The sequence below is a fragment of the Calypte anna genome, chromosome Z (assembly GCF_003957555.1).
Source record: "Calypte anna isolate BGI_N300 chromosome Z, bCalAnn1_v1.p, whole genome shotgun sequence".
Taxonomy (NCBI): Eukaryota; Metazoa; Chordata; class Aves; order Apodiformes; family Trochilidae; genus Calypte; species Calypte anna.
In genome coordinates this window covers 25,231,123-25,257,030 of record NC_044274.1, presented here as the reverse complement: position 1 = coordinate 25,257,030, position 25,908 = coordinate 25,231,123, and the positions used below count along the sequence as shown (strand labels likewise).

Sequence of the window (25,908 nt, the reverse complement as noted above, 5' to 3'; positions counted from 1 at the left end):
TCACTAGATCACCTACTCCAATCAGTAAGTGTCCCAAGTGTTCTTGTTCAATCTTTTACAATTCTTATAGCAAAAAAAGCTCTTCCTGTTATCCTTATGATGCTTGCAGGTTTTACCTGCAGCTGAGCTTTGCCTTCTCTTATGCCATTCCTGCAAGCACAGGCAAAGTTTCTAAATTCCTCCTTTGTGCTTGAATGCTGCTTTCACCTCCTGTGTGCTGCTTTTATGCAGTGAAGTTCCATTATGAGTTCCTTCATTGGCTAAGCTGGTCTCCTGATACATGTGCTTGATTCCCTGAGTATAGGGCTGGACTGTTTCTGTGTGGAGAATGTATTCAAGGCCTGCCAGCTTTCTTGTTATCCTTTATTTTTAATGGCAGCTTTCAAGGAGTTCACATATACCACTCCCCAAGTCTGTTTTCCTGAAGGCCATGTATTCTACCACTTCCTTTCCTCTTTGCCCTCAGGATCTTGAACTTCCCTATGCCATGGTCAGTACCACTGAGGTTGCCAGTGGTTTTTACATTCTTAATTGGTACTTCCCTGCTAGTGAAGAGTAGATGTTCTTAAGTGTGCACCACCTAAGGTTAGTCTATCCAGATACTCTTTCTAGAAATCTCCTTGCTGATGTGTTTCCTCCCTAAACTGTTGCTTTACCAACAGATGTCAGGGAGATTTGTAAGAAGGATTGGGCTGTGATTAAGAGCAATCTGCAAGTTGCTTAATGTGCTTTAGCTGTCTGGGAGGTCTGTAAGGAAGCCATTTCTGCCATCATGCCACACTTATTAGTCTATTTTCAGATGCAGACCCATAAGCTCTCACCCAGCTGAAAGAGCTCCATATATCCAAATTGCTCTTTTGCATAAAGGCACATCTTCACCTTCCTTATTTACATTTCCTGAAGATCTGCTGTCTGTCCATTACAACCCAGCCATTCCAGCCATCATTCAGTTATTCAAATCACATTGTGTTGTGACTGGATGCTGAGCTCCTTACTATTCCCAGGCTGCATACATTTGTGCAAATGCACTTTGGGTAGGTTTCCCTTCAGTCTGTAATGTTTCTTCTGAAGTGCCTCTGGTTCCTGTCATTCTTCAGTCCTTTACTTTGTACTGCAGTCCCTGAATTCTTAATTGTAGGACAAATTCTCCCTTGTCAATTGGAGAAGATGTGAGTTAAAAAGCAATTTATCTGAAAAGAGCATATATTGCCTTTGCACCTTTGCTGTTACTGCTGTGCAAAGAATAAAGTGTAAACCTTAATATCCCACATCATCCACTGCAGTAACCTGCCCTTTGCCACCACTGATAACTCTCTTGCCAAAATCTTGATGTGTTGGCTTTGGGTTTGTTTGTTGGTATCGGGTTTGTTTGTTTCAGTGTTTGTCTTTAAAGACTACTCAAGAAAAGGAGAAGAGGAAAAAGGCTGGGTTAGTAAACACAAATCTGAAAACAGAATTAATAGCTTCATGAAACATGCTAAAAGCTGTACCCATTACTAGTACTATAGCTAAAAATTGCTGCTGCCACTATAACCTCACACATGGCAGAATTTATTACTTTGTGGTCAAAACACACTACAGGCAATAGAATTTGGCATTCCTGGCCAGAGGAAATACTATAGCTTGGTTTCTTTGTTTCTTTTTTAATTTAAAATCATTATTTCATTTTAATCTGTACCAGCCCAGACTGTAGAGGTTTTGTGGATTTGGCTGGAATTTGTGTTTCCTACAGCTATGTTTTGTTTGTATAATTGCTGGGTTATTAATTCAATAATGTGATCTCATTTGTTTCCATTATATGTACACAGTGTTAAAATTTTACTTGAATGTTTAGTGTTAACACTAGAACTTATTTAAAGATAATATCTTAAGCATTTATTCTGAAACCCATTTGAATACTTTTCAAAGCTTCCTTGTAAACACACAAAGACAGAAATAGGCTGTGCATGGACGAACAGTTTTTCATAGCTGGAAAAAATGGAGCTGTGAATTTGGTTAACTTAGCTTTGCTTGTGCGTGCTCTCAGAGGATTTCACTGAGAATAATAGCATAGCTTAAACTGCCTGGGCTGGGTCTATTGATTGTATGTTTATTTCCAGTTATTTTTCATTCTCTACAGCTCTTGCTGCAAACATGCTGTGATCCCAGTGATTCAGACAGGTGATTAAAAGGTAGTGTCTACCTGTGAATTACTTTGCAAGTGGTTGTTTTTGAGAGAAGCCAGTTTAGGAATTGTGAATCTTACTGTGCACCAGAGAAGAGAATGGAAAGTAAAACATACCTCATCTTTAATCTCTGTGTCTTAAAATTTCAGTCTTTGTCTCCTGAGTATCAGTTTCTGTGTAGCTAAGTCTCACAAAAGTCCTGTAATGCAGCAGCTAAGATGCAGCGTGGAAGAAAAAGATTTTGCATCTAGCAGCAGAGGTAGGTAGTATGTTTCAAGCTGCAGATGTCAGTTCCTCAGAAAACTACTTCAGAATGGTTTTGTTATGAGAGAACATCTGAAGAGGACTTCTTAAATAGGAGGTACTAATTCTTGTGTTCATTTGGTTCAAGTACCTGACTGCCAAGTGCAGTGGGAATAACCTTCTGACCTTGTCCCCAGCTGCATGGCAGATCAACTCTTAAGAAATACAGAATGGTTTTGGGAATAAGATTTATGGAAAATTGTTCCCTTCCCCAGACAAATTTTGGGATATGTATTAGGTACTATTTCTGTATGGCATTTCAATGGAGCAGTTAAAATGGTTCAGATTCATGTTTCTTTTATCAGTAATCCCACAGGCACTTCTATTTCTTGACTTTGTTTTGCAAATACCCTTCTAAAAAGAAGGACCCTAGGAATTACCATCCAGTCTGTCTCACCTCAGTGCCTATTAAGATCATGGATCAGATCCTCCTGAAAGCTGAAGTCAAGGGCCACAAAAATTATCAGAAGGCTGGGAGAACTCCGGGGTGAGAAAAGGCTGAGAAACTGAAAAAAGGCTCTGGGGATACCTTGTTGCAACCTTTTAAATGTATAAACAGGGCTTACAAGAAAGATGGAGACTTTTTACCAAGGCCTGTAGTGTCAGGAGAAAGGGCAATGGTTTTAAACTGAAGGAGGGTAGATTTAGGAACACAGAAACTTTCTTCCTTGTATCTTCAATAGAGTGAGGGTGAAGGAACATTGGAAGAGGTTGCCCTGTTGTGGAGAAATTGTAGATGAGCCATCATTGGGAGTGTTCAAGTCAGGTTAGATGGTGCTTTGAGCAGCTTGATCTAATGAAAGGTGTCCCTGTCCATTGCAAGGATGCCGAACGAGGCGATCTTAAAAGGTCATTTCAAACCCAAAACCAAACCTAAACCCAAACCATTTTACAATTCTGAAATATTACATTTATAAGTCTTACATTTTGAAATAATCTTGTGCACTACTGAATGTAAACCACAATGAATTCCCATGGGTACTATGCGAGCAGTCATCTGATGCAGGACTAGCTGTTGCAAAATTTTAAATAGTCTCCTAGTCTTGATATACTGGCAATCTTCAATGCTTGGCACTTGCATCAGGTAGACAGAAACTGTGTGATCAGAGACAGGAGAATACAAAGACAGCAGAATGGGAATGGCTCTATCCTGTGATCAAACCAATCTTTAAAACATTATCTGGTTTTGAGCCATGTGTATTATATACTTAGATAATTATGATGAAAGTTTTACTCTGGAGTGGAAAAACATGTGGGAATGAGATTATAAACAGTTATATTGTACCCAAATGAAGGAATGGCTTTTAAATTTCAATTTTAAAGTAGGCCTTGACTAAGAACTAAAATGCCATTTGGGGAGTATATTGGCACCTGTTAATACATGCATAAATTTGACAGTATTTTTTTAAATAGCCCTATAATAACAGTGTAGAATTTCCTATATGGTATCACTTTTGGATGATTATTTCTTAGTCTCAACTCACACAAGGTTGTCCTCAGAATACAAGGTGATTTCCTACTTTTGGCCCTGTGCTTAAAAACTCGTTTGACACAAATTGTGCTTTTACCTTACTGCTATATTTAGTTGCTTCTTTTTTTTTTTTTTTTTAATCGTATCTTTTATAAAACAGACTTAACCTGCTAACTTATCCTGATGATTCATCTCTTGATATTTTTAGTACTAAGAGAACTGCTAAAATAGTGGTATTGTGTTTATGGGTGTAATCAAAATTCTGCTTTAACCTAATTTCCTGAAGGTTTATTGCTGCTGTAAAATGTTACCCTGGATGACTTCCTGCTGAACTGCTCTTTGAATAAGCAGGAAAAGCTGATCCCCAGAGCAAAGCACACAGCTGTCAGTAGCCTTATGGAAAACTTCCTTTGCTTTTATATGTTTTCACGGCTTACAAGTTTGGGCACACCATAAACCTAAGGACAGAATTACTCTCTCTATTCCCCCACCCCACAGAGGGAAGATAGAAGAGGAATAAGGACCGGAGACTTAAAGTTGGAGACTTTAAGTTTGGAACTGAAAACAACTGGGTACAGATTTACTAGCAGAGGGGAAAGGTAATAACCTAAGGGATAATAAAGTAACAAAAAATACAAATATACACAAATATCTATATACACAACCCGATAGATAGGCGCTCTGACGAGCAGGTGTCGAGCTGGTGGTAAAGAAGCGCAGGGGAGCAGCAGCGCAGCCAGGAGCGAGCGGAAAGAAAAAGGGAGGAGCTGCCTGGGCTTCCCGAACTTTATATAGAGTATGGGCAGGAAACGGGAGGGAACAGACACCTCCCTTTGTGTTCTGCCCCTCTCACAGTCCTCCTTCTTTAGTTCCTCCTGTTCAGACAATGATGTGTGCACTGTAAAGATATGAAAATACAAAATTTAAAATACTAGTTTTGCACTTACATGAAATCTGAATGTTTGATATGGAAGGAAGGAAGGAAGGAAGGAAGGAAGGAAGGAAGGAAGGAAGGAAGGAAGGAAGGAAGGAAGGAAGGAAGGAAGGAAGGAAGGAAGGAAGGAAGGAAGGAAGGAAGGAAGGAAGGAAGGAAGGAAGGAAGGAAGGAAGGAAGGAAGGAAGGAAGGAAGGAAGGAGGAAGGAACAATTTTGACAATGCATACAAACAGAATTTTTAAACATGAATTCTGTAACACCTTTGATTCCAAGAATTTTTTGACTGTTGGGAGGAATATTCATTTTACTTGAAGCCTCACTGAATCTGATTATTTGCCCTAGGCATGCTGGTTTGTATAGTTGATGTATATGAATCTTGTATGGAAATAAAACTGTACGTTCATTGAAAGCCTTTGCTTATCCAGTAATACTGTATTGTTAGTTGCAGAAAGGTCTTCTGATATAGTACTGGATATCTGACTTTAGCTGTAAATCTAATAAGGTACATGGGAAAGTGTATTTCTTATGTGTTGGAACCCTCAGATGCTTTTGTGTAGAAGTGGCTCAGATGTCCACACAGCCTAACTTAAAAACATGGAAATCATTTCAGAATTTGGACCTTGCCTGGTGAAATTGGATGGCCACCAAAGCAGTGGCCTCTCCCTGTGTGAGACTGCTGTGCAGGGGATGTAGCAGTGGAGTTGAGCCTGTGGGTTGTGTGTCCATCTGGAGTGCAGGAACTCCCACTCTTCATGGGAAAACATGGAGCTGAAGTTAATCCAAAAGAAGAAGGCAGCAGCTAGGTCATAATGGTGATAGTTTAACTGTTCCATGTCTCTCTTACTGGTGGCATTGTAGTTCACCGCCAGGTTACTGGAAACCTTAGGCATAATTGATTCAAAGCAATTAAGAAGCTTATTAATTAATTAACACCAGATGAGGAAGTTGGTAAAGCAGTAAAATAGTCAATAGTAGGCTATGAAATCAATTTGCCATTATACTACAACGCATAATATTACATTTAACTATAAAGCTACTAATTATAGGTCTAAAATACAATGAATCACTATCTCAGTATTGAATTACAATCTGTCAGTATCGAGTTATCTGTCACTTGCAGTAGCCCTCCTGCACATCATGTCTTAGAGGTGCCATGTCTCGGTGTGGGGATGAAAGCAATAAATGGCCTTTTTGGTATGTCAGTCCAATGTGGAGCCAATTGCCTAGATTATGGAATATTTTGAGAGATTTATGTATCTTGTGGAATAAAGTATGCTAGTTGTGAACTTTATGTACTTTTGAGCATCAAAAACTGGTTTAAGAATTCTTTGGTGTGAAAACAACTCTGTTATGGAAAAGAAGGACATCATAAGTGTATCACATTTTGGGATGAAAGTTTTAATAGAACCTTTCAGGGAAAGGAAGTCAAATGCTCTGTTCCTTTTAGTAAGGTCATGGTATGTTGGAATTTTCTTGTGAATTAAATTTTATTTGGTGGGGACATTTTGCTTTGAAAAAAAAAAGGATGTTAAGTGGCTGAATAAACTTGTTGTAGAAGTTTGTCTGATTGGATGGCGTTCAGGTTGCATGTGCGCCATCAAACTTCTGGACAGAAAAGCTGAACACTATTACCTCTTCTGTGGAACTGGGAAGTGCCAGGATGGTATCTGCATGCAGCTGTGACATGAATCGTTTCCCAGTAGCTGTGGCAAAAGGCAGGTAGTCTTCAAGTGGTGTAATCAAACTTAAAATGCTGTTCATTGGCTCAAGCTTATGAATAAACAGCATCCAGATGCTATGTGCTGGACAGGGCTCGGTATGTTCTTGCTGACTGATAGGGCAGTGCCCATGCAGTACAGCACTGCTTTTTCCGTGCTTTGTAAAACAGCTGAGATAAAAAGGGAAATCTACCACAACCAACTTCAGTAGAATTCACATGGCATAATTACAGTAGTAGCAAGTATTTTTGTTGAAATGCAAGACAGTGTAATCCTTGGAGCTCAGCAGTGCATTCTTCAAGAACATCCTGTCTGTCTGAGGGGTGTGTGCATGTGCATCCATATGCAAAGAAGTGAAGAAGGAAATGGATTTTCCTTTTCTTCCATTCTTTACTTTCTATTTCAGAAATCAAGGGGGTAAATGCAATTTTAGTGATAAAATACACTGTTTCTCACCTGAGATAGTGGTGACAATAAGCAGTACAAACTCCTTCCCACCCTTCAACAAATACAGAGGGGTTTGGGGGCAGCTTGCAGTAATTAGTCATGATTTTTGCTTTTGATTGGCTGCCTGCTTAAACAGTTATTTTCTTTGATCTGTTCTGTCTGGGTCCAAAACAATATGTGGACTTCAAAGTTTTATGACAAACATTTGTATGGAATTTACTGTAAATGTTACAGCAGAAGGCTACCAATATTTTGAAATTTTAATAGAAGGACCATAAGAAACTTGTGGAGAAAAGTTCCAGGTAGATCTTTTGGTAATGAAAATCATGAAATTATATAGCTTTACAAATGTATTTTCCTACCTATTTTGGTATGGTTTTGGGGGGGGTTGTATTTCGCGTTGGTTTTTTTGTTGTTGTTTGTTTGTGGTTTTTTGTTGATGGGTTTTGGTTTGGTTTGGTTTTTTGTTTTTTTGGGTTTTTCTTTGGTTTTTGGGTTTTTTTCTCAGTATTTTCAGGAAGAAGTCATCATAGGGAAGCATACATTTAAAAATAGTGGTTCCACCTCTGCTGTACTTTCTGAGCAAGGAAAAAAGAAGTACATTAAAGTAACTCTTACACTGTAAAGTTTAACGTAAAGCTGTTTTGAGAATCTGTATGAGTACAGTCAAACCTTAGTTTGCCCTACTTGCACAGAAGTCTCGTGAATGGGGGTAAGCCTTTGCAGAGGTGTTCTGTCCTTTTCTTCCTATGGTTAAAGAAACCTAGGGAAGGACCTTAAGCAGGCAGAAATTTCACTACAGACAAAACAAGTGTTAGTAAAATTTTTTTGTGTTGACCTTGAGTTTTTTCACTCACTTTTATTCTTAACACTGAAAAGAGGCTGCTGTTTTGTAGCAACTCAGAGTGATGAAAGTTTTATGTAGTAAAGGGTATGGGACAGACTACACAGTCTTAACATGAAATGTGTAACTTTGCTATGTTCATATGTATGCATGTGTACTTCACAGCATATGTTCGGTTTTGATTGATGACCTCACTCTAATTGCACTTCTTAACTGTGTAGGAAAAATACATGTGGATACATTGTTGGCATACTGTGCAATCAGGATTAAATTCATGGCTTGTCAGACATAGCTGTTCGGTAACTAACTCTCATTTGTGTGTGGAGAAAAAAAGAAAGTTAGCTAAGTTTATTTTTGGCCTTCACAGGAATTGGGTTATCATTTAATGATTTTTTTTTCTTCCCCCTCCCTCCCTTCTTTTGTAGGTAGCATTGGTACATCCTTTCAATGCCACTCAATCCATCAAGATCACATTTGTAATGATGACAGTGACAAGGTGAGGCTTACAAAAATGTTTACTTCACAAGATGCATATGCACTGGGTTTATTTCTATACAATTATTTTTTTGCAGGCATAGCAGTGAATTTTCAGGGTTACTCTTTTAACTGTTTCTGGCACATTAAGAGATATATCTTAAAATAACCTTTTAATCTCTCAGGGAAAAAAAGTAATACTGTTTTTTTGTTTTTTCTTGTATTCCTTTGATATTCTCAATACTGTGATTTGCCTTACCAACACTCAGTTAAGAAGAGCAATATTTTTGTTATTTTTTCAGTAAGATAGGATGTCTTGTCTCTTCTGACTTCATAGACTAGAGGCTAGCTAAGCATTCAAAGCCTTTTTGCAGTAGCGAAAAATTTAAAGTTTTGCAGATAGGAAGCTCCTGTTCAGTGCTACAGTCTTAAAATACCATCTTCTCTAGTAGTGTACAAGCATTTTCCTAAACTTTTTTGGGTGCATTCTCAGATTAGCTTGCTTGCAGTCAGTACTCAAAGTTTCTTCTGCTTTCATGCGGGATCGAGCTAATTCTTCTTCGTAGCTAGAATAGTGCTGTCTTTTGGACTCAGTATGGGATTTGTCATCCCATCATCAAAAATGCTGATAATACACTGATGGTTTTGTAGCTGCTAAGAAATCAAGGATTTTCAACTTTCTATGTCTTACTGGTGTGCAGGTGCATAAGAAGCTGTGAGGAAGCATAGCCAGAGCAACAGATGCAAATTAGTCAGTGGAATATTCTGTATCATGCAATGTCATGCTCAGTGTACTGATGGGGGTTGGCCAGGGAGCTGGTTCTCTCCTAGGGTTACAGCTTTGGGTTTTTGCCTCCTCCACTATTGCTAGCCAGAACAGCCTGTGCATAGGGTTGTGCCTGCTGAGCTTCTTCCTCTTCTTCCTCCTCCTCCTCTTTTTCTTCTTCTGCTTCTTCTTCCGCTTCTTCCGCTTCTTCTGCTTCTTCTGTTGGTTCTGCTTCTGCTGCTTCTTCTGCTTCTTTCTTCTTTTTTCTTCTTTCTTCCTTCTTTTTTCTTCTTTCCTTTTTCTTCTTTCCTCCTTCTTCTTTCTTTCTTCTTTCTTCTTTCTTTTCTCCTTTTTCCTCTCTCCTCTCTCCTCTCTCCTCTCTCCTCTCTCCTCTCTCCTCTCTTGCCTCTTGCCTCTTGCCTCTTGCCTCTTGCCTCTTGCCTCTGCCGTCGTTGCCTCTTGCCTCTTGCCTCTTGCCTCTTGCCTCTTGCCTCTTCCCTCATCCCTCATCCCTCATCTCTCTTTCTTCTTTCTTCTTTCTTTCTCCTTTCTCCTTTCTCCTTTCTCCTTTCTCCTTTATTCCTTCTTCTCCTATTGTTGTTACTATCATTTGGTATTACAAACTCTTATTTCAATCATTCAGTAGTTTTTATCTCAGCCTTTGAGTGTCCTTACTACAGTATTTAATGTTTAGTGATACTTCAGTAGCGTGTGTTCGGCATACACACACACGTTGGCAAAAGGTTTTGACATTAAACTGCTTGTGAGACTTATTTTTGTGTTCCTCTTGTTCTTGAGGTTTTTGCCTTAAGCTTTACTGTCTCTAAATAATGCATACTGATGCACAATTGCTTTACGTGTATTACCTTGTTTACAAGTATGATGCTTTATAGTAAACTAACTTTTTGACTTGACAGGCCTGGAGGAGGGCGTGCATTAGTCAAAATTTAAATTGTCTTTCCTGGGAAGTGGAATGCAACCTGCAGTCAGTGCCTTGATAAGTGCACAAAGCCTTGAGTTTTGAAATTTTAGAGTAAATTTAATTTTATACTTGTTCCAGCTTATCCCAGAGCTTGATTTGTTTTCAGGGCAAGTTTCTTTAAATGCTCTACAGCTTTTTTTTTTTTCTTTTTTTTATAACTTTTTTTCCCCCTTCATCCTTGTGTACTCTTTCCGGAAGATTCTTGGCCAAAGGTAAGTTTCCTTTCAGAATTTCCTTTTCTGTGGGTACATGAGAGATCACCTCTGTGTTAGATTGATGGTCTTCCTTTAGTTTTATTTCCTATCAGGGTAGTTAAAACTGTTTTAAGTCTTGCTGGAAATTCTGTTTGGTAGGTATTTGACAGCTTCAGGGGGAGGGATTAGCAAGGGATGTAGCAGCTTATCTGGTTTAAATATCAGAGAGTACATAGCTGAATCTTGAGCTGTTTGGCACACCACCTGCCTCCAAATCAGTAGAGAATCTGGGCCACAACTTGACACTGTTGCATATTTCGGAATGGTGGGAGAAAAGAGGCTTTCTCATTGGTATTGATTCTGCACCAAATGAGAACTCTCAAGTGTAAAAAGTGGCTGGAGTGAAACTAGTATAAAAAGCAGAAAGGATGTGTTTTGGGTGTATTTCAAAGTTGTGTTATCCCTCAAATATTTTATTTGGTGGGAGCTTTAATTTTTTTTCTATGAGAATACATGAAGCAGACTGTGTGGCATTTCAAAGGAAATTCTAGCTGATCCCTTGATTAAAATCACCACTGGTACAGAGAAATGGAGAACAATCTTCAGGACAAATCTGTGCTCTTCTCAGATATGCCACTGAACTCATGCTTCTGTTTTAAAAGCTCAGATAGAGCAGTAATGCTCAGTTAGTGTCACCACTGAGGGATATAAGCTGACTGGACATCTGTTGTTCTATTCTTTAATTTTTGTCTATATGGATATACTTCTTGAAAAAATCTCAAGTAATGCTTCCTAAAAGCAGATGGTTACAGTACTAGGGTCCAGTTTTAAATCTCTACCACTCTTTGCTTGTACAAATACATATGCCTGTATATTTGTATATATGCATGTGAATATATATATATATTTTTAACTTATTTGTTTCCAATGTAAAATTATTTAGAAAATGAGAGTTCTGCTTTATTGTGCCATTACTAAGAGATGGTAGCTGTTGATTTTTATAGGAATATCATTCAAAGAGAAAATGCAGGATTTAACTGATTTATTTATCTAAAAATTGTCATTAATTGATGGACATTGTTGTTATTAATTGTTTTTCAATACTTTATGAAAAGCATGCCTTCAGAATAATTTGACATATCTTTGATTAGTCAATACATATGTTTCGGTGAAGTAATTTACAGCTCCTGTGCCTGATTATGCATAACCAGTTTTTGTATTATAGAAGAAATGTAAAGCATAGTACTTGACTATCAATCTGCATAAAACTTACAGTAATTTCTCTGCAAGTCCAGTCTTTATTTCCTGGACAACAGCATGAGAAAAGTTCTATGACACACATGCTAAATGAATGTTACAGTCTTAATGAAAACAATTCCCAGGCTTCCACCCCAATTACTTGATTCTGTTGACTTGGCACACAACTCTTGAATTCATGCTCATTGACATCAGCAGGAAACCAAGCCTTAAGGTTTTTCATGGGTGGCCTCACTGTCTTAAAAAGGATGTGTCATTGCGGAGAGCATGACTGGTAATGCTAAGAACCTGTTTCGTTTCACAGCATTGGAAGTGGTATTTTGACCCTTGTCTTCGGAAAATGATCTAGTAAAGCACAGATACAGAGAATATTTCCCATTTTACTTGGTGTTGCAAAGTGATTATAAATGAGATACTTGCTAAAATCATTGTTGCTTTGCAGGTCAGAGTTTGTAACTTCAGTGCATGAGTCAAGGTATCCTTTTTTTCGTGTTTGTAATTTCTTTGAAAGTGGAACATGCTGAATGCTTAATACCTATGATTTTTAAATTAATGAAATACTTAGAATTGTAATTGTCATTCTTAGAATATTGAATAGCAGAACTGAATGAGTTTACTTATGCAGCGCAGCACTTACGGAAAGCTATCTGTAAAAAAGGATCCTTCGGAATATCACTTAGCCTTACTTACCAGTCATTTCCTCCTAGTGTTAAACAGAGATACATGCAGTTATGTTATCCAGCAGAACTTTCAATCATGTTCAGTTTATTTAGCTTTTACAGTGGTGGTGGTGGTGGGGTTGTTTGTTTTTTGTTTGTTAGTTATTTTGGGGGAGGAGGGCTGGGGGTTGTTTCTTTTTGGTTGTTTTGCTGGTTTGGTTTGTTCGGGGTTTTTTTGTTTGGCTTTTTTTTTTTTCATTTAGGTGATTCTTTCATCAGAGGTCTCCTTCCATTAAAAAAATGTTTGCTCGATTTTAAAAGCAACTCCAAAGATGCAACTTAAGTATGCTTGGGACAGCTCTTTTAAGAGACCTCATGGAGTTGCATAGTCTTTAATTCTGCAGTAACAAACCAAAATGACCATCCATTAGTAAGGAAAAAACAATGCAGCATAGCTGCAATCCAGTGGAATTATTTGAATACCACTAAGGAGTATTATTTCCAAATATGTACCTTGTGTCACTTATTTTTAACTTACTTTACTTTTTTAGTGTTCTCTGATTAGATTTGCTTCCTTACAGTATGTAAGGAATTTCTCTTTGCCCAGTACTTACAAACCATATAAAAATTACATTGATTGATTCACTATTTCTAACCTTTAAATTCCCCAGTTATACTTGGCACATCTTTTGTTTCTTTAGCAATTTATTGTTCCTGAACCTTATCTTGTTTGTCTGTCTTGACGGGCATTTAGTCCTCAGTCCAGAGGGCCCTTTAAAAGATGTTTTTTCATGGGAGGGGAAGTATTTTATAACTCCTGATCCTTAATAAAATATTCTCTTCTTTCTTTTCCTCTTTATATGGTGCAGAGTGAGGTAGGATAAGCCTGCTCATCTGAAGCTGAACCCAAAGTGATTCAGGAATTCAGATATTTTAAGGTCAATCACATTGCTTAAGATGTGACCTGTAAAATAAGACTACATATAACTTCCATGGGGAGTGTGTGGGAGAATACATGGAAAACTGGGAGTGTGAGAAGGAATTTCTTTTTTCCCCTCCGATTTTAGTACTGGAACAAAATTATTCCTGTCCAATTCAGACAGCAGTAAGGGGAGGTTTAGACTAGATATTAAGAAGAAATTCTTTACTAGAGAGTAGTTAGGCACTGCAACAGGCTGGAGGTCCCTGGAGGTATTTAAAAACTTTGTAGATTAGGAACTTCAGGACATGCTCCAGTGGGCATGGTGATAAGAGACAGACAAATACTTTCTTTCATTGGGGTGGGTGAGGGGAGCATTGACAGTTCTATGCTTTGATCTTAGAAGTCTTTCTTAACTGTGACAATTCTGTGATTCTGTAATTTATTCCTCATGCTGTGTTGTTGTCCTGTCCCCATCCATGTCCCCTCTGCCCTTAGTTGCAGTTAACTCTGTGTATTCTGACTGTGTAGCTTTATACCTCTCCCATTTCACATCTGGCAGCTGCAAGGATGTAACTCAAACCACTTTCGTGCTCAAACCATCTCAAACCACTTTCGTGCTCGTTGTATTGTCTCTTTTACAGCAGAGCAGTAACTCTTTGTATTTACAAGTTGTTTATTTTGTTTTCCTGGCTCAGATTTGGGAAAACTTTAATGATACTAAAGGGCAGAGAGTGGAAACAGGCTTGAAAGCTGGAAACAGCTGAGGTGCTGCTACCTCATTTAAGGGGAATAGCCTGAGTACACGAGGTCTCTGATACCTCGTTTGCTTTGTATTTGCTGAGCAGTTCTCTCATCAGGAAAGGGCCCTCCCGTGTGGCACCGGCAGCTGAAGGCTGATCACCTTTCTCTAGCGATTCTTCAGAAGGTGACGTTGCTCTGGGGGTTTCCTTGGCTTTTCCTAGTCCGTCTGAGCCCCTCCTGCATGTCAGGGCAGCAGGGGAAATCCGGACACCAGAGCTATCAGCAGGCCAGGCTGCTGGCGGCCCTCTCAGGGGCGGCTCGGTGGCTTTTGCGACGTGTGGTGGTTGAGGGCAGAGCCCTCTCTCCCGTCAGGGCTTCCTCCTGCCCGGGACTTTAGGCCCGCGCTGCCGCCTCCCACCCCTTTCCTGTGGCGCTGTGGAGGAGCAGCGAGCGAGCGAGCGGGCGGGCGGGCGGGCGGGCGGGCTGGCATAGCGCCCCGGGCCGCTCCGCGCCTTCCGCGGGGCGGTGACGTAGAGAGTGGCGGTGACGTAGCGGGCCGGCCTCCCCGCCGCCCCCGGTGCGGACAAAGGCGGGCGGGGGGGCGGGGCCGCTTGGTGCCGCCCGCCCTGCGCCGGGCTGCGGGGTGACGTCACCGGGCCCCGGAGGCGGCGAGGCGTGCGCGCGGGGCAGTGGGTGGCCCGGGCGGGCGGAAGATGGCGGGCGGCGGGTGGCCGCGGGAGCAGGGGGCGGTGGCGCGGAGGCGGAACGGGCGAGGGGCACGGCGGGGGCTCGCCCTGTGATGGGCGGGGGACGCGGGGCCGACGCTCCCGGAAGCAATCGCGCGTGCAGGCCCGGCGCGGGCGGCAGCAGCAGCAGCGGGACCCTCGGCCGACACGACGGGAGGCGACGCGGGAGCCTTGACGGTGACTGCCCGGCGTCCGGAGGAGGCAGGGGCGCGGCCCTGCCGTGTCCCTCCACCGCAGGTACCGGCGCGGGGACGGCGGGTAGGGGTGTAGGAAGGCGGTGGGCCCGCTCGGGGCGGGACCTCGCAGGCGCCGCCCGGTGACCGCCGCTCGTCCCCGCGGAGCCCGGCAGCCGAGGGGGGGAAGGAGCGATCGGCGTTAGGGCAGTGCGGGACCCAGCGCCGTTGGGCCGCCGTTGGGCCTCCGTAGACGGCGGAGGAGGCGGCGCGGCCTGGGCGTGAGGCCGCTGCTGGGAAGCCCGAGCGGCGCCGTCTGAGGTGGCGTGTTAGGTGGACGGGAGCTCGGCGAGGTTAATTCGGCGACATAACCATTTAATCCTCCTAAAAATTGCTGTATCCGTTTTAGCAAAACGTGTTACTGGAACCTTAAATTTTTCCTGGCTTTACAGAACTGAATCTCTGTGTTCTGTCCTCGGGAAAACGTGGGTTTAGTGTCCTGCGTGGAAGAAGGTAGCAAGTGTTTCTGAAGCACTAACAGATGATTGCCCTCACATTTTTAGACTAAAATGAAGTGTTTAGTTGTCTTTAGGTGTCTTTAGCCCTCTCTAGTTGGTAAAGAAAGAACAATGAAACTGTGTGTCTGTGTTAGCAAGTGTATGTTTTTTAAGTGCCTGTTAGTATTTTTCAGTATATCTGAGGTCATAGTCCCATAAAATACAAATACAAATTTTCTTATACTTGCATCAGAAAGATGCTCTTAGTTTCCTTAGGAAGGTTCCTGATTATGTGTTGAGTGGTTTAATGGAGACATAGTTTAATTTTTCATACCAAGCAATTTACTTATACCTTAATGTCTAGATCATGAGAATGTGCATGAGTGTATAGCATTTGCATTTTAAAAAGAATTTTTGAGGGTAGTACTTGGAGTATGTGTTTTGGTAACTGGAATGGTAACATGAGCATGAATAAGGCAGACTATTAGTCCTTATTCAGGTTTTGCTTACATGTTGATCAGGTGATTTATGACATGCTCTGTCATAAATTGCTTTTGCTGAGGCAACTTCTATAGTTTCCGTAGCCAAAACTGATGGTATTGTTGGACATACCTGAGATCTTGTGGAACTGAAACTGGAGTTTTGATGCATTTCAATGCTGTTGTACATGCCTTTCTGTGGAAGCAGTATGGGCCACTTTGTAGTGAACCTAATGGCAATTCCTAGAGAGTAGGTCTGAGACTTTTAAAGGTTTTACCATTTAATCTGTGTATGTAGCTCCACCACTCCCACCCCTTGCCACAGAAGGATTTGAAAGTTAGGAATAGGAGTACAGGTAGAGTGTGATTTGTTTTACTTTGTTTTGTCTCCTCCTGTTCTTGGTCAGCGAGTTGTTTCAGCTGTGGAGGACTGATTCTTGAAGCTTCTGGAAAGACAATAGGTTGGGCTTAAACAGGTATTAGGCAAAAGTACAGCTTGTGGATTCCTTCTTTCTGTAAAGCTCTATATCAAGTTAAAAAATCTAATAGAGCGTAATTAAATTCTGTTGTGAGCAAAGTTTATCTAGGTCTCTGATTTGACAGGATGATCATAGAATCATAGAATCCTTGGGGTTAGAAGGGACCTCGAAAGATCATCTAGTCCAACCCCCCCTGCCAGAGCAGGGCCACCTAGAGCACTTCGCATAGGAACCTGTCCAGGCGGGTTTTGAATGTCTCCAGTGAAGGAGACTCCACGACCCCCCTGGGCAGCCTGTTCCAGGGCTCTGTCACCCTTACAGTAAAAAAATTTTTTCGAATATTCAACTTGAACCTCCTGTGCTCCAATTTACACCCATTACCCCTTGTCCTATCACTGGTCATGATTGTCATGGTTTTTACACTTCAGCTTCACGTTGGAATGTGTAGATTCCTAGATTCCTTCCTCTTAGCTCTTGAAAGATCAAGGAAATTTTCTTTGCTTTTTGGTGCCCTCTACAGATTTCCATTTGTCAGAGCATGGAAAGCTAGGACTTTTTTGTCTTGTAGCCGCAATCTCTTTAACAGCCGCAGCTCTTTAAAATCAGTTGGAAAGGAAAAGAAAGGAATACCTTTTGCACCTAAGCATTTTCCTGATTGCTGTCCAACCAATTTTCCTGGATTAAGGTGGAACTGTTCCTCACTACTGTAGAAAAATAGTTAAGCAGTGTAAGTCTACCTCAGCTAGAGTCTTCTACGCCCTTGCTCTTCCCCTCTCAGAAAAATAGAGGCTTTCTCTCTTTCATATCCACAATCCTCATTCTCAGTGAGCAGGTTTAAGATTTGCTCTTCTAGAACTTATTACTTCCTGATTGCCTTCCAGTAGCGTTGGTTTTTGTATTTCCCATCATGACCTCATACTCTAAAAAAAAGTGCAGTGCTTTGTGTGGGTGCCGCTACATATGCTGTGTTTTCTTGCTTGCTTTCTGTTTAATTAGCCCCTTCGTTTTGTCAGTCTTGCAGTTTTGTCCCTGTCCCCGAAATCCGTTAACACCTCTGTTTTGGGCAAACTTAGATATTGTATGAATTCAACCCTCTCTGTTCTCCAGAGCCTCTAATCTTAGCCTCTGGTCTGTCTTCGACATCTGTTAATTTCTGGCAGAAGTGGCCAAGTGGTTCTTTATTTTGCAGTAAATCATGTGAGTGTGGAAGAGAGCATGGCACAACTTTATCGTACTGCTGGGACTTTAGGAGATGGTCTTCTCTCTAGACAAATGAAAATCAAGACATTTTCTTCCTTTTTCATGTTATTTCTGCAGATAATCTTCGTTGGGATTGTTCTAAAAAAAAAAGCTATGATCGAATATTTTTTATGAACTTCGTTTTCAAAATCTGTTAGAAATCAGTAGACATTTAGAACTGTATATGTGAGTAAAGAGAGGGCAGTTTTGTTTTGGTCTCCTTTCTGTGTAAGTTTATTGGGAAAATACTGGAACATAATATATAACAAGAAGGGAAATTGAGAGGTTTGAGGCAGGAAAGAGTTGGAGAGGTAATAATTTTAAAGAATGTTGTGGAAGGAAATTGCAAAGATGAGTAGCAAAGTTTCAAGTGGATGAGTATGGATTTGAGAAAAATGTTCAGATGTGAACACAAGGAGTCTGGCAAGGCAAATATGCATTTGGTGATTTTGCATGTGCAGCTCTACTGAGCACAGATGAGAGGACCACGTGAGGCTTTCTTCCTCCATTTACTCAGCTTTCTTACTGTGTCAGCAGTCAGAGCACATGCAGATCAAATCTGTATTAAATACAGATACCTAGCATAGCATTTGTAATCTCTTGCTTTGCTTTCAAAATATGGATGTTTACATATACCTGTAGTTGAATTGTGACTGAACAATTCATAGCTGTGACGGTAACTTAGTTCAGCATGGTTCAGAGCTTGAGATTGTATTTGAAAAGTAGCTGAGGAGCTGCAGTGTTTTCCCATATTCCTCTGTTTAGGTCAGCTTAGCAGAATATCTCAGTTATTTCTTGGTTTTGCTGTTGCCCATAATTTGTCAGTTAAATTGCATGGACTGAGTCCTTCACCCACTACATGCCATTGTAAGGTTTATATACATGTCTAGGTCATTTCTCTTACATGGTAGCCTCCCAGTATGTGTATTTTGTAGGGGCAGAGGAGCCAGCCACTGTTGAACCAGTTTGTATGTTCGCAGGGCCTGGGGTCAGACTGATGCATGCAAAAACTAAGTCTGCAACCTACTGAAGCAAAAGGTGTATTTGAATCCCAGCTAATGCAGAAGAAACAATTTTTTTTTTCTCTCAGGGCTTTTTGAAACAACTCTATTACTTTAGGCTTTACTAAAATCATATGGTCTCATAGGTTTAAAGCAAGTACTCAGTAATACGTACTGCATAGCCTAAATATGCTGAGCTTAAAAAAAATAAATCGTAGAATCATTTCAGTTGGAAAATACCCATATGGTCATCATCTGTTAACCAATCACTACCAAATCCACCATCAAACCATGTCCCTGACCACCCTGTCTACACAGCTTTCAAACACCTGTAGGTGTGGGTGTGGGGACTCAGCCATTTCACTGGGCAGCCTGTTCCAGTGCTTGAAAATCCTTTTGTTGAAGAAATATTTCTTAGTATCTGGTCTAAATCATCCCTGGTGCATGTTGAGATCATTTCCTCTTGTCCTATTGCTTGTTACTTGGGAAAAGAGACAGACCCCTACCTTGTTACAGCCTACTGTGAGGAGCAGCAGTGTATAAACACCCAGTATTCTGCAGTGTAAACAAATCCATCTTAACAAATTGACTAATAGGATGGTAACCATAGCATTAGGCTCAGTGAGCATAATGAGCAGCATTATGTTCAATGATTTGTGTTCCATCATTTGTAGGTGATACAAAGAGCTTATATATGTAAACTGTATGAATGACAAAGTAAAGCATTTGTATTTGTTTCAGAGGTGAAAATTTCCTGGTTATATGGCACATGGCCTAGAAGAATGAAGATCAAACTCAGTGACATAAGTAGAAGTACAGAAGTGAAGAACAGTGAGAGAAACCTTAATACTCTAGTGGTGGAGATTGCTATAACAGTTACATACTATCACTTCTGTAGATGTGCTGTGTGCCAACTGGGACATGTTTTCTCCCTCATTCTGTGGGATGTATACAGAAAAGTAAATTGAAAAATGTAGAACTTAAAGAGTCCTATATTAGAATTATGTATCTTCACCGTCCTTGAACGTTCAGGCATGCTTTTTAATACCTTTTTTTCCTCCTTTTTTTCCTCCTTTTTTTCCTTTTTCCTCCTTTTTTTCCTCCTTTTTTTTCCTCCTTTTTTTTCCTCCTTTTTTTTCCTCCTTTTTTTTCCTCCTTTTTTTTCCTCCTTTTTTTTCCTCCTTTTTTCCTCTTTTTTCCTCTTTTTTCCTCTTTTTTCCTCTTTTTTCCTCTTTTTTCCTCTTTTTTCCTCTTTTTTCCTCTTTTTCCTCTTTTTCCTCTTTTTCCTCCTTTTTCCTCCTTTTTCCTCCTTTTTCCTCCTTTTTCCTCCTTTTTCCTCCTTTTCCTCCTTTTTCCTCCTTTTCCTCCTTTTTCCTCCTTTTTCCTCCTTTTTCCTCCTTTTTCCTCCTTTTTCCTCTTTTTCCTCATTTTTCCTCCTTTTTTCTCCTTTTTTCCTCATTTTCCTCCATTTTTCTCCCTTTTCTCTCCCTTTTCTCTCCCTTTTCTCTCCCTTTTCTCTCCCTTTTCTCTCCCTTTTCTCTCCCTTTTCTCTCCCTTTTCTCTCCCTTTTCTCTCCTCTTTTCTCTCCTCTTTTTCTCTCCTCTTTTTCTCTCCTCTTTTTCTCTCCTCTTTTTCTCTCCTCTTTTTCTCTCCTCTTTTTCTCTCCTCTTTTTCTCTCCTCTTTTTCTCTCCTCTTTTTCTCTCCTCTTTTCTCTCCTCTTTTTCTCTCCTCTTTTTCTCTCCTCTTTTTCTCTCCTCTTTTTCTCTCCTCTTTTTCTCTCCTCTTTTTCTCTCCTCTTTTTCTCTCCTCTTTTTCTCTCCTCTTTTTCTCTCCTCTTTTTCTCTCCTCTTTTTCTCTTCCTCTTTTTCTCTCCTCTTTTTCTCTCCTCTTTTTCTCTCCTCTTTTTCTCTCCTCTTTTTCTCTCCTCTTTTTCTCTCCTCTTTTTCTCTCCTCTTTTTCTCTCCTCTTTTTCTCTCCTCTTTTTTCCCTTTTTTCCCCCCTTTTTTCTCTCACTGATAGCAGTGTGTACATATTGCAGAATATTGAAGAACATTCCATATTGGCATGAGTTTGATCATTACCTACTAGGTAGGTAGGCTGTTTTGTGGAATCATTTTGTAGTGTCTGAAATAATGTAGGAGTATTCATTGAGGCTTCAAATGTCTAGCAATATGGAGACAAAGGTAGAGACTAAACTGTGGTACATGCTTTAGGAAGTTACATCATGACTTCCCTTGTTTTCGAGGCCACATATTGCTTAATTATACACAAATTTTTACCGGTACTGTGTACTAAGCAAAGGGAAACATTTTGGTAATGCAGCTCAGTGTTGTGATGTCAGGAAAAGCCAGCCAAATGTGGTTGTGCTCTGCCACAATATGTGGCTGAGGTATCCTCTAGACCTCTTCCTAGAAACAAATTTTCAGTGTTGCCTTTGTGCCTGTTGCAGTAAGGACATCAGGTACAGTAGTGTAAGTAACATTCATAGCAGTCTAAATGTTATCCCTTTGGGGGCTAAAGCTTGGGGAGGACTAATTTAAATAATCTGGTTAATGACTGGATAAAATATATTATTCTGTTAAAAGCTGTTTCATGTTTGTAAATACTAGTTCAGGTGCTTAGGTAGTGGTATGCCTTAGTTCAGTGTTTGAATGTTTTATAGCACTTTTTCAACAAATATGATCAGCTTAGCATTCATTTACCTGAGTAAAAAGCTTTCGTCCTCAGTCTGAAATACTTGCTTGTCTATTTATGTATACTGTGTTCCATATATGTGCACGTATACATGCTTGTGTATATATATATATATATATATATATAGTTTAACATGGGGAAATATTGTATATGTGGAAAGCTTACGATTTGCATTTTAATTCTCTTCATTCATTTCAAATGAATTCTTCATTCATTTGAAAAAGCCAAAAATTAATACATACTGTAAATTCAAATTATGCACAGAGAAGATAGATATGAAGACATCTTCGAGCCAGACTTCTCTTCAGACTCCTTGGCCCATTGTCTGAAAGAGCAGAATTATAACTAAAACTGAAAACTTGATCTGTTTGAAATGTGAACATTTTTATTTCACCACTTTACTCTTACCCTGGCATCATTTTATGTGTGTAAATTTCTGTATATTTTATGACACTTGAAGTAATTTCTTTATGACAATGAATATATTTTAATGTTAGAATTACAAAATTTAATTTGGTTGAGCCTTTTATGTAGGGAGATTATTCCTCTTTACCTGCAAATTTGTGACTTTAATTAAAAACTTGCCTTCTGTTTTATTTACATACCAAAATAGGAGTTCATTACCCTGTATGTACTAAGCCATTGCTGTTAGTACCATTTCCTGAAATGGCACTTTCTGTACTGTGGTAGGTGGTGTTGATGTCATAACATAGACACTTCAACTCAGATTGATAGGCAATGAAGATAAACTGGTAGTAAATGAGTAATATGTGTTGCATAATTTCTAACCTTTCCAGTTTTAAGAAAGAAAGCATACAAATATTCAGTAATACACTAAATCTATGTAATGGGTTTTGCTTACTACCATGGTACATGTTAACAGCAGGAAATATCTGCAGAAGTAGCACAAATTATTTTCAGTTTATTATCACACACAACGTTGATGGTTGACATAAAAATTGAGACCATAGATTTGAATTTTAAAGTAAAACTAGTATTTTTCTAGCAACTTGTTCTTTATCAGAGAGAGGAAGGTATTGCTGAGTTTTTTCCCCTTAACAGTTGGCACACATGCTTTGGATGAGAGGTAACAGTCCCTATTCAGAAAAAAACACCCTGATGTGATACAAAAATAAATATTTAATCTCTCTCTCTTTTTTTGTTTTTGTTTTGTTTTTTTTTTAAGTTTAGCAGCATTGAAATTTATTTGATTCATTTACCTGAAAAATTATGACAAAATCTTTCCATATTTCAAAGTATTTTTGCCGAAAGTGCTACAAGCAAGATCAAATACTAACACCATTGAGTTAGAAGGATTTTGAGATGGCCAAATTTCCTTGATTCTGGACTCAGTATTAAAAAAAGGAGATGCTTCAGATACAATATATGGGATGCACTGTCCTTTTTGTATGCATAGTAGAACTTGAAAATCAGACACCTCTAGTCCTCCTAAACAAAATTTGCTCTTTTTTTTTTTTTCTCTTTTGCTTTTGAGAGTAGTGCAGTGTACCAAATAGGATGAAAAGATTTTTACATTTTTTAAAAGTTCTTGTGCTTTTTGAATTAACACTCAGCAAAGAAATATTCCAACATTTAATATGAGAAATTGACACCCAAGAATCAAGTTCTTAAGAGTGTTTAAAATATTTAGTGTGTGTAACTTAAGCAGTTTAGGCTTATCTGTCTCCTAATGTTGTTTCTTTTGTATCCTAAACACCTGATTAAATGAGAATTGCGTTTCAGAGAGAGAATTAATACAGAGAAAACTCATAAATGGCTGTCAGATAAACAGGAAATTAAATATTCAGGTTATTAATGTTTTGATCATAAGTAAAGTGAAAAGATGCATTTGGTGAAATATGTTCTGTGCTGTTGTTAAGGAATTCACTGTTACATGCTTCATATCTGTTGCAAAAATACTTTGCATGGAGGATTTCATGGGTAGTTCTGGTTGCTGAACAGCAACACTGACCATTGTGCTTACTGCCAGTAAATAATGAAGTAATCATATTAAGTGCTGAGTGAATTATGAATGATGCAGAAAGATACAGATGAATGCCTGGTACAGCTGTTAGATACATTACTGATACCCTCATAGCTTTGAAACACATAACATTTGATAGACTTGCACCCTCTTTAAATCATGTTCAGTAGTGTCATTCCTATTTTACTAATTTTATTCTTTGATTTACTAAGTGCTGTGTAAATTTTCTCAGTTTCACCATGAAAACAGGTCTCATTCACAGAAATTAAACAACATGGTACGTCTTGACCTGCTGCAGCAGATTTTATACTGGCAACCTGACCTTTTTAGTGTAGCTTTGGTTTCTTTTTAAGATGAAGTTACTAGTTTTTTTCCTGACCACATGGTGATATTTAAGAAGCAAGTTGGAAGAAACATCTGAGGCTTCCTTTCAGAATCATGTGACTTGCTAAGGTTTCTTCCATCTCTAGGAATTGATATTCAGAATATTTCCTCCCTGATCCTACAGGGAGGGCACAGAGATGTTCTCTACTGAGCTGCTTTTTTCTCCCATGCATTTTGCTGTAGCCATAGGAACCATTAGTGTCATGCTTAGTGTTTTTTGGGTTTTATTTGTGAATTTTTCATCCCAAGTACTGATTCCATACTGATTTTTGTAACTCTTGACAATCTTCTCTGAAGAGCGGAGGGGAAGGATACCCACATGACAACAAGGTCCTGCACATGGGTCAGAGCAATCCCAATCGCAGATACAGACTGGGAAGAGAATGGATTGAGGAGAAGGACAGGGAGGGATTGGTTGATGAGAAGCTTGTTGAGGACAGCAATATTAAAATTTTTCTCACTATGTTGCCCTGTTGCCCTTTGCCTCCACTTAACTGCTTTGTTGTATCAGTTGTTGTGCTTATTATCAACAATGATAAAATTTTCCATTTCTAACCAGAGAATGTCTGTTCCAGATGTTCTCTTACAGATGTTCTGCTAGCCTACAAATTAGTATGATCAGAATTTTTTTCCTTCTGTTTATATTTTCTAGCTGTAATGAGCAAACTGAAGGAGGAGGTACAACAGTCAGCAAGTGACAGCTTGGGTGTTGATGAAAGCCACACTGGTAACAGTGTGCCTATTACCACACTGGGAGCCCTGAGACACTGATGCTAAATGGGGAGATGTGATATAGTGGGGCCTGCTTAGGGGTGAACTTCCAGGGACATCAGCACAGGGCTGGATAATAACACTCGTGCTGCTTAGCATATCATACTTACACAATTCGCTCCTTGGTGAACTCGCTGATGTAGTTCAGCTGCTGCTGTCTGATTTCTGAGATCCCCAGCCAGTTGTCACCATTTGTGCCTGTGCAAAACTGGATGCAGATGTGGAGAAAGCAAACTTTAACAAGGTGTCCTTGGTACTCTACATACAAGGGTGGTGGAGGCAAGCTGTCCTAGGTTGCTGTAACAGTCTTCTTGCACCCTGCACTCTCCCTTTTAATTTTTGGACAATATTCTTGTTTAGGGGAAGGAGTGAGGGGCTGTTGTTTTTTTGCGTATTCCCTTATTGTTTTTACTGTTCGCAGAGGTAGTCCATCTCTCTGTAGTTTCTGATAGTATCTTTTATGGTTTAGTTTGGTTTTTGTTTGGTTTTTGGGGTTGGTTGGTTTGTTTGTTGTGTAGTTTGGGTTTTTTTTGGTACCGTAAATGGAATAGTTAGTCATGCTTTCTGTAAAGATATGTGGAAGGATAGCTTGTGAAGTTTGTCTGTTCAAGGACCTTTTCAGTGCCAAATGGAAAATGAACATTCTGAGGCACAAACCTGACCAACAAAAATAATGGAGGCAGTAATAAGGACCAAACTCGGTCAGTAACGAATTGATGAAGGCGCGTATAATATGGGAATGTTTATTTCAGTGAGGTTACTTTATCAAAGACCTTGTCTGTTTAGATTATAAGAAAAAGGGGGAAGCCATAGGCAAAATATACAGAGACGTGAACCTGCTAGACAAACTTCATGGAGCCAAAGACAAGAAACAAACCTAGTCAGTCATATAAACTGACGGTCTGTTAGAAGACTGCATGCAAACAAGGACTGCATGAGTGATAAGGATGCAAATCTGAGGGTCCAAGATGTTGGAGGGCCTCAGTGTGTGTCAGTGGAACTGTGCAAGCTGGGGAGACAGAGCGAAGGGGAAGCAAGTCAGGGAGAGACAAGATCAGGCAGACAGAAAAGGGAACAGTTGTGTAAATTGTGACCATTCTTTACCCTTGTCTAGCCAAACCCTCTGTTTGATCACTGCTGTCTGTCCTATGCTGTGTAATCTCACTGTTTCATCTGTGTGAGTGAGACCAACCCAAATGGAGGCCAGGGCAGCAGCTGGAGCCTCTCACGGGAAGCGTAGGTGCAGCCGGGTCTGCAGTGCCAGCCATGGAAATGAGTGTGAGTCTCAGTGTCAGGAGCTGGAGCTCTCCGAATTACCTTGCTGGGTTTCTGCAGATTTGAAATACCCAGTGCCAGTGACTGGGAGACTGAACAGAGTGGACTGGGTGCCACCTACTGGAGGCAGCCTGCAGGTGTGAGCACCCTCAGCCAGTGTCAGTTTGGGAAGCAGTGAGGTCCAGCTGCTGGGGATGGGTGAGTGTCTTGATTGCCAGCTCCTGGACCAGGATCAGTGTGTGTCCCCAAAGCCAACTATTATGGAGTCAGGATGAGTGCGGGTCATAGAGTCAATGACAGGATCCA

At 40.1% G+C, this 25,908-nt stretch overlaps 1 protein-coding gene across 7 annotated transcripts in view; it reads left to right on the top strand.

Moving 5' to 3' along the window:
- Positions 1 to 25,908, top strand: part of RNF38 (ring finger protein 38) — a 100,169-nt gene that overhangs the window by 41,020 nt on the left and 33,241 nt on the right. For 3 of the 7 annotated variants that reach the window (XM_030467015.1, XM_030467010.1, XM_030467016.1), the window contains exon 2: positions 8,310 to 8,380. The exons of 1 other annotated variant lie outside the window; for it this stretch is intronic. Coding sequence is in view for 1 of the 6 variants with exons in the window: in XM_030467010.1 (XP_030322870.1) it covers positions 8,310 to 8,380 (71 nt within the window). In the remaining 5 variants the exon portion in view is untranslated. Of the gene's footprint in view, positions 1 to 8,307; positions 8,381 to 9,059; positions 9,110 to 14,584; positions 14,863 to 25,908 lie in introns of those variants that run through there. 3 more of the 7 variants (XM_030467013.1, XM_030467012.1, XM_030467011.1) reach the window with 3 other exon arrangements.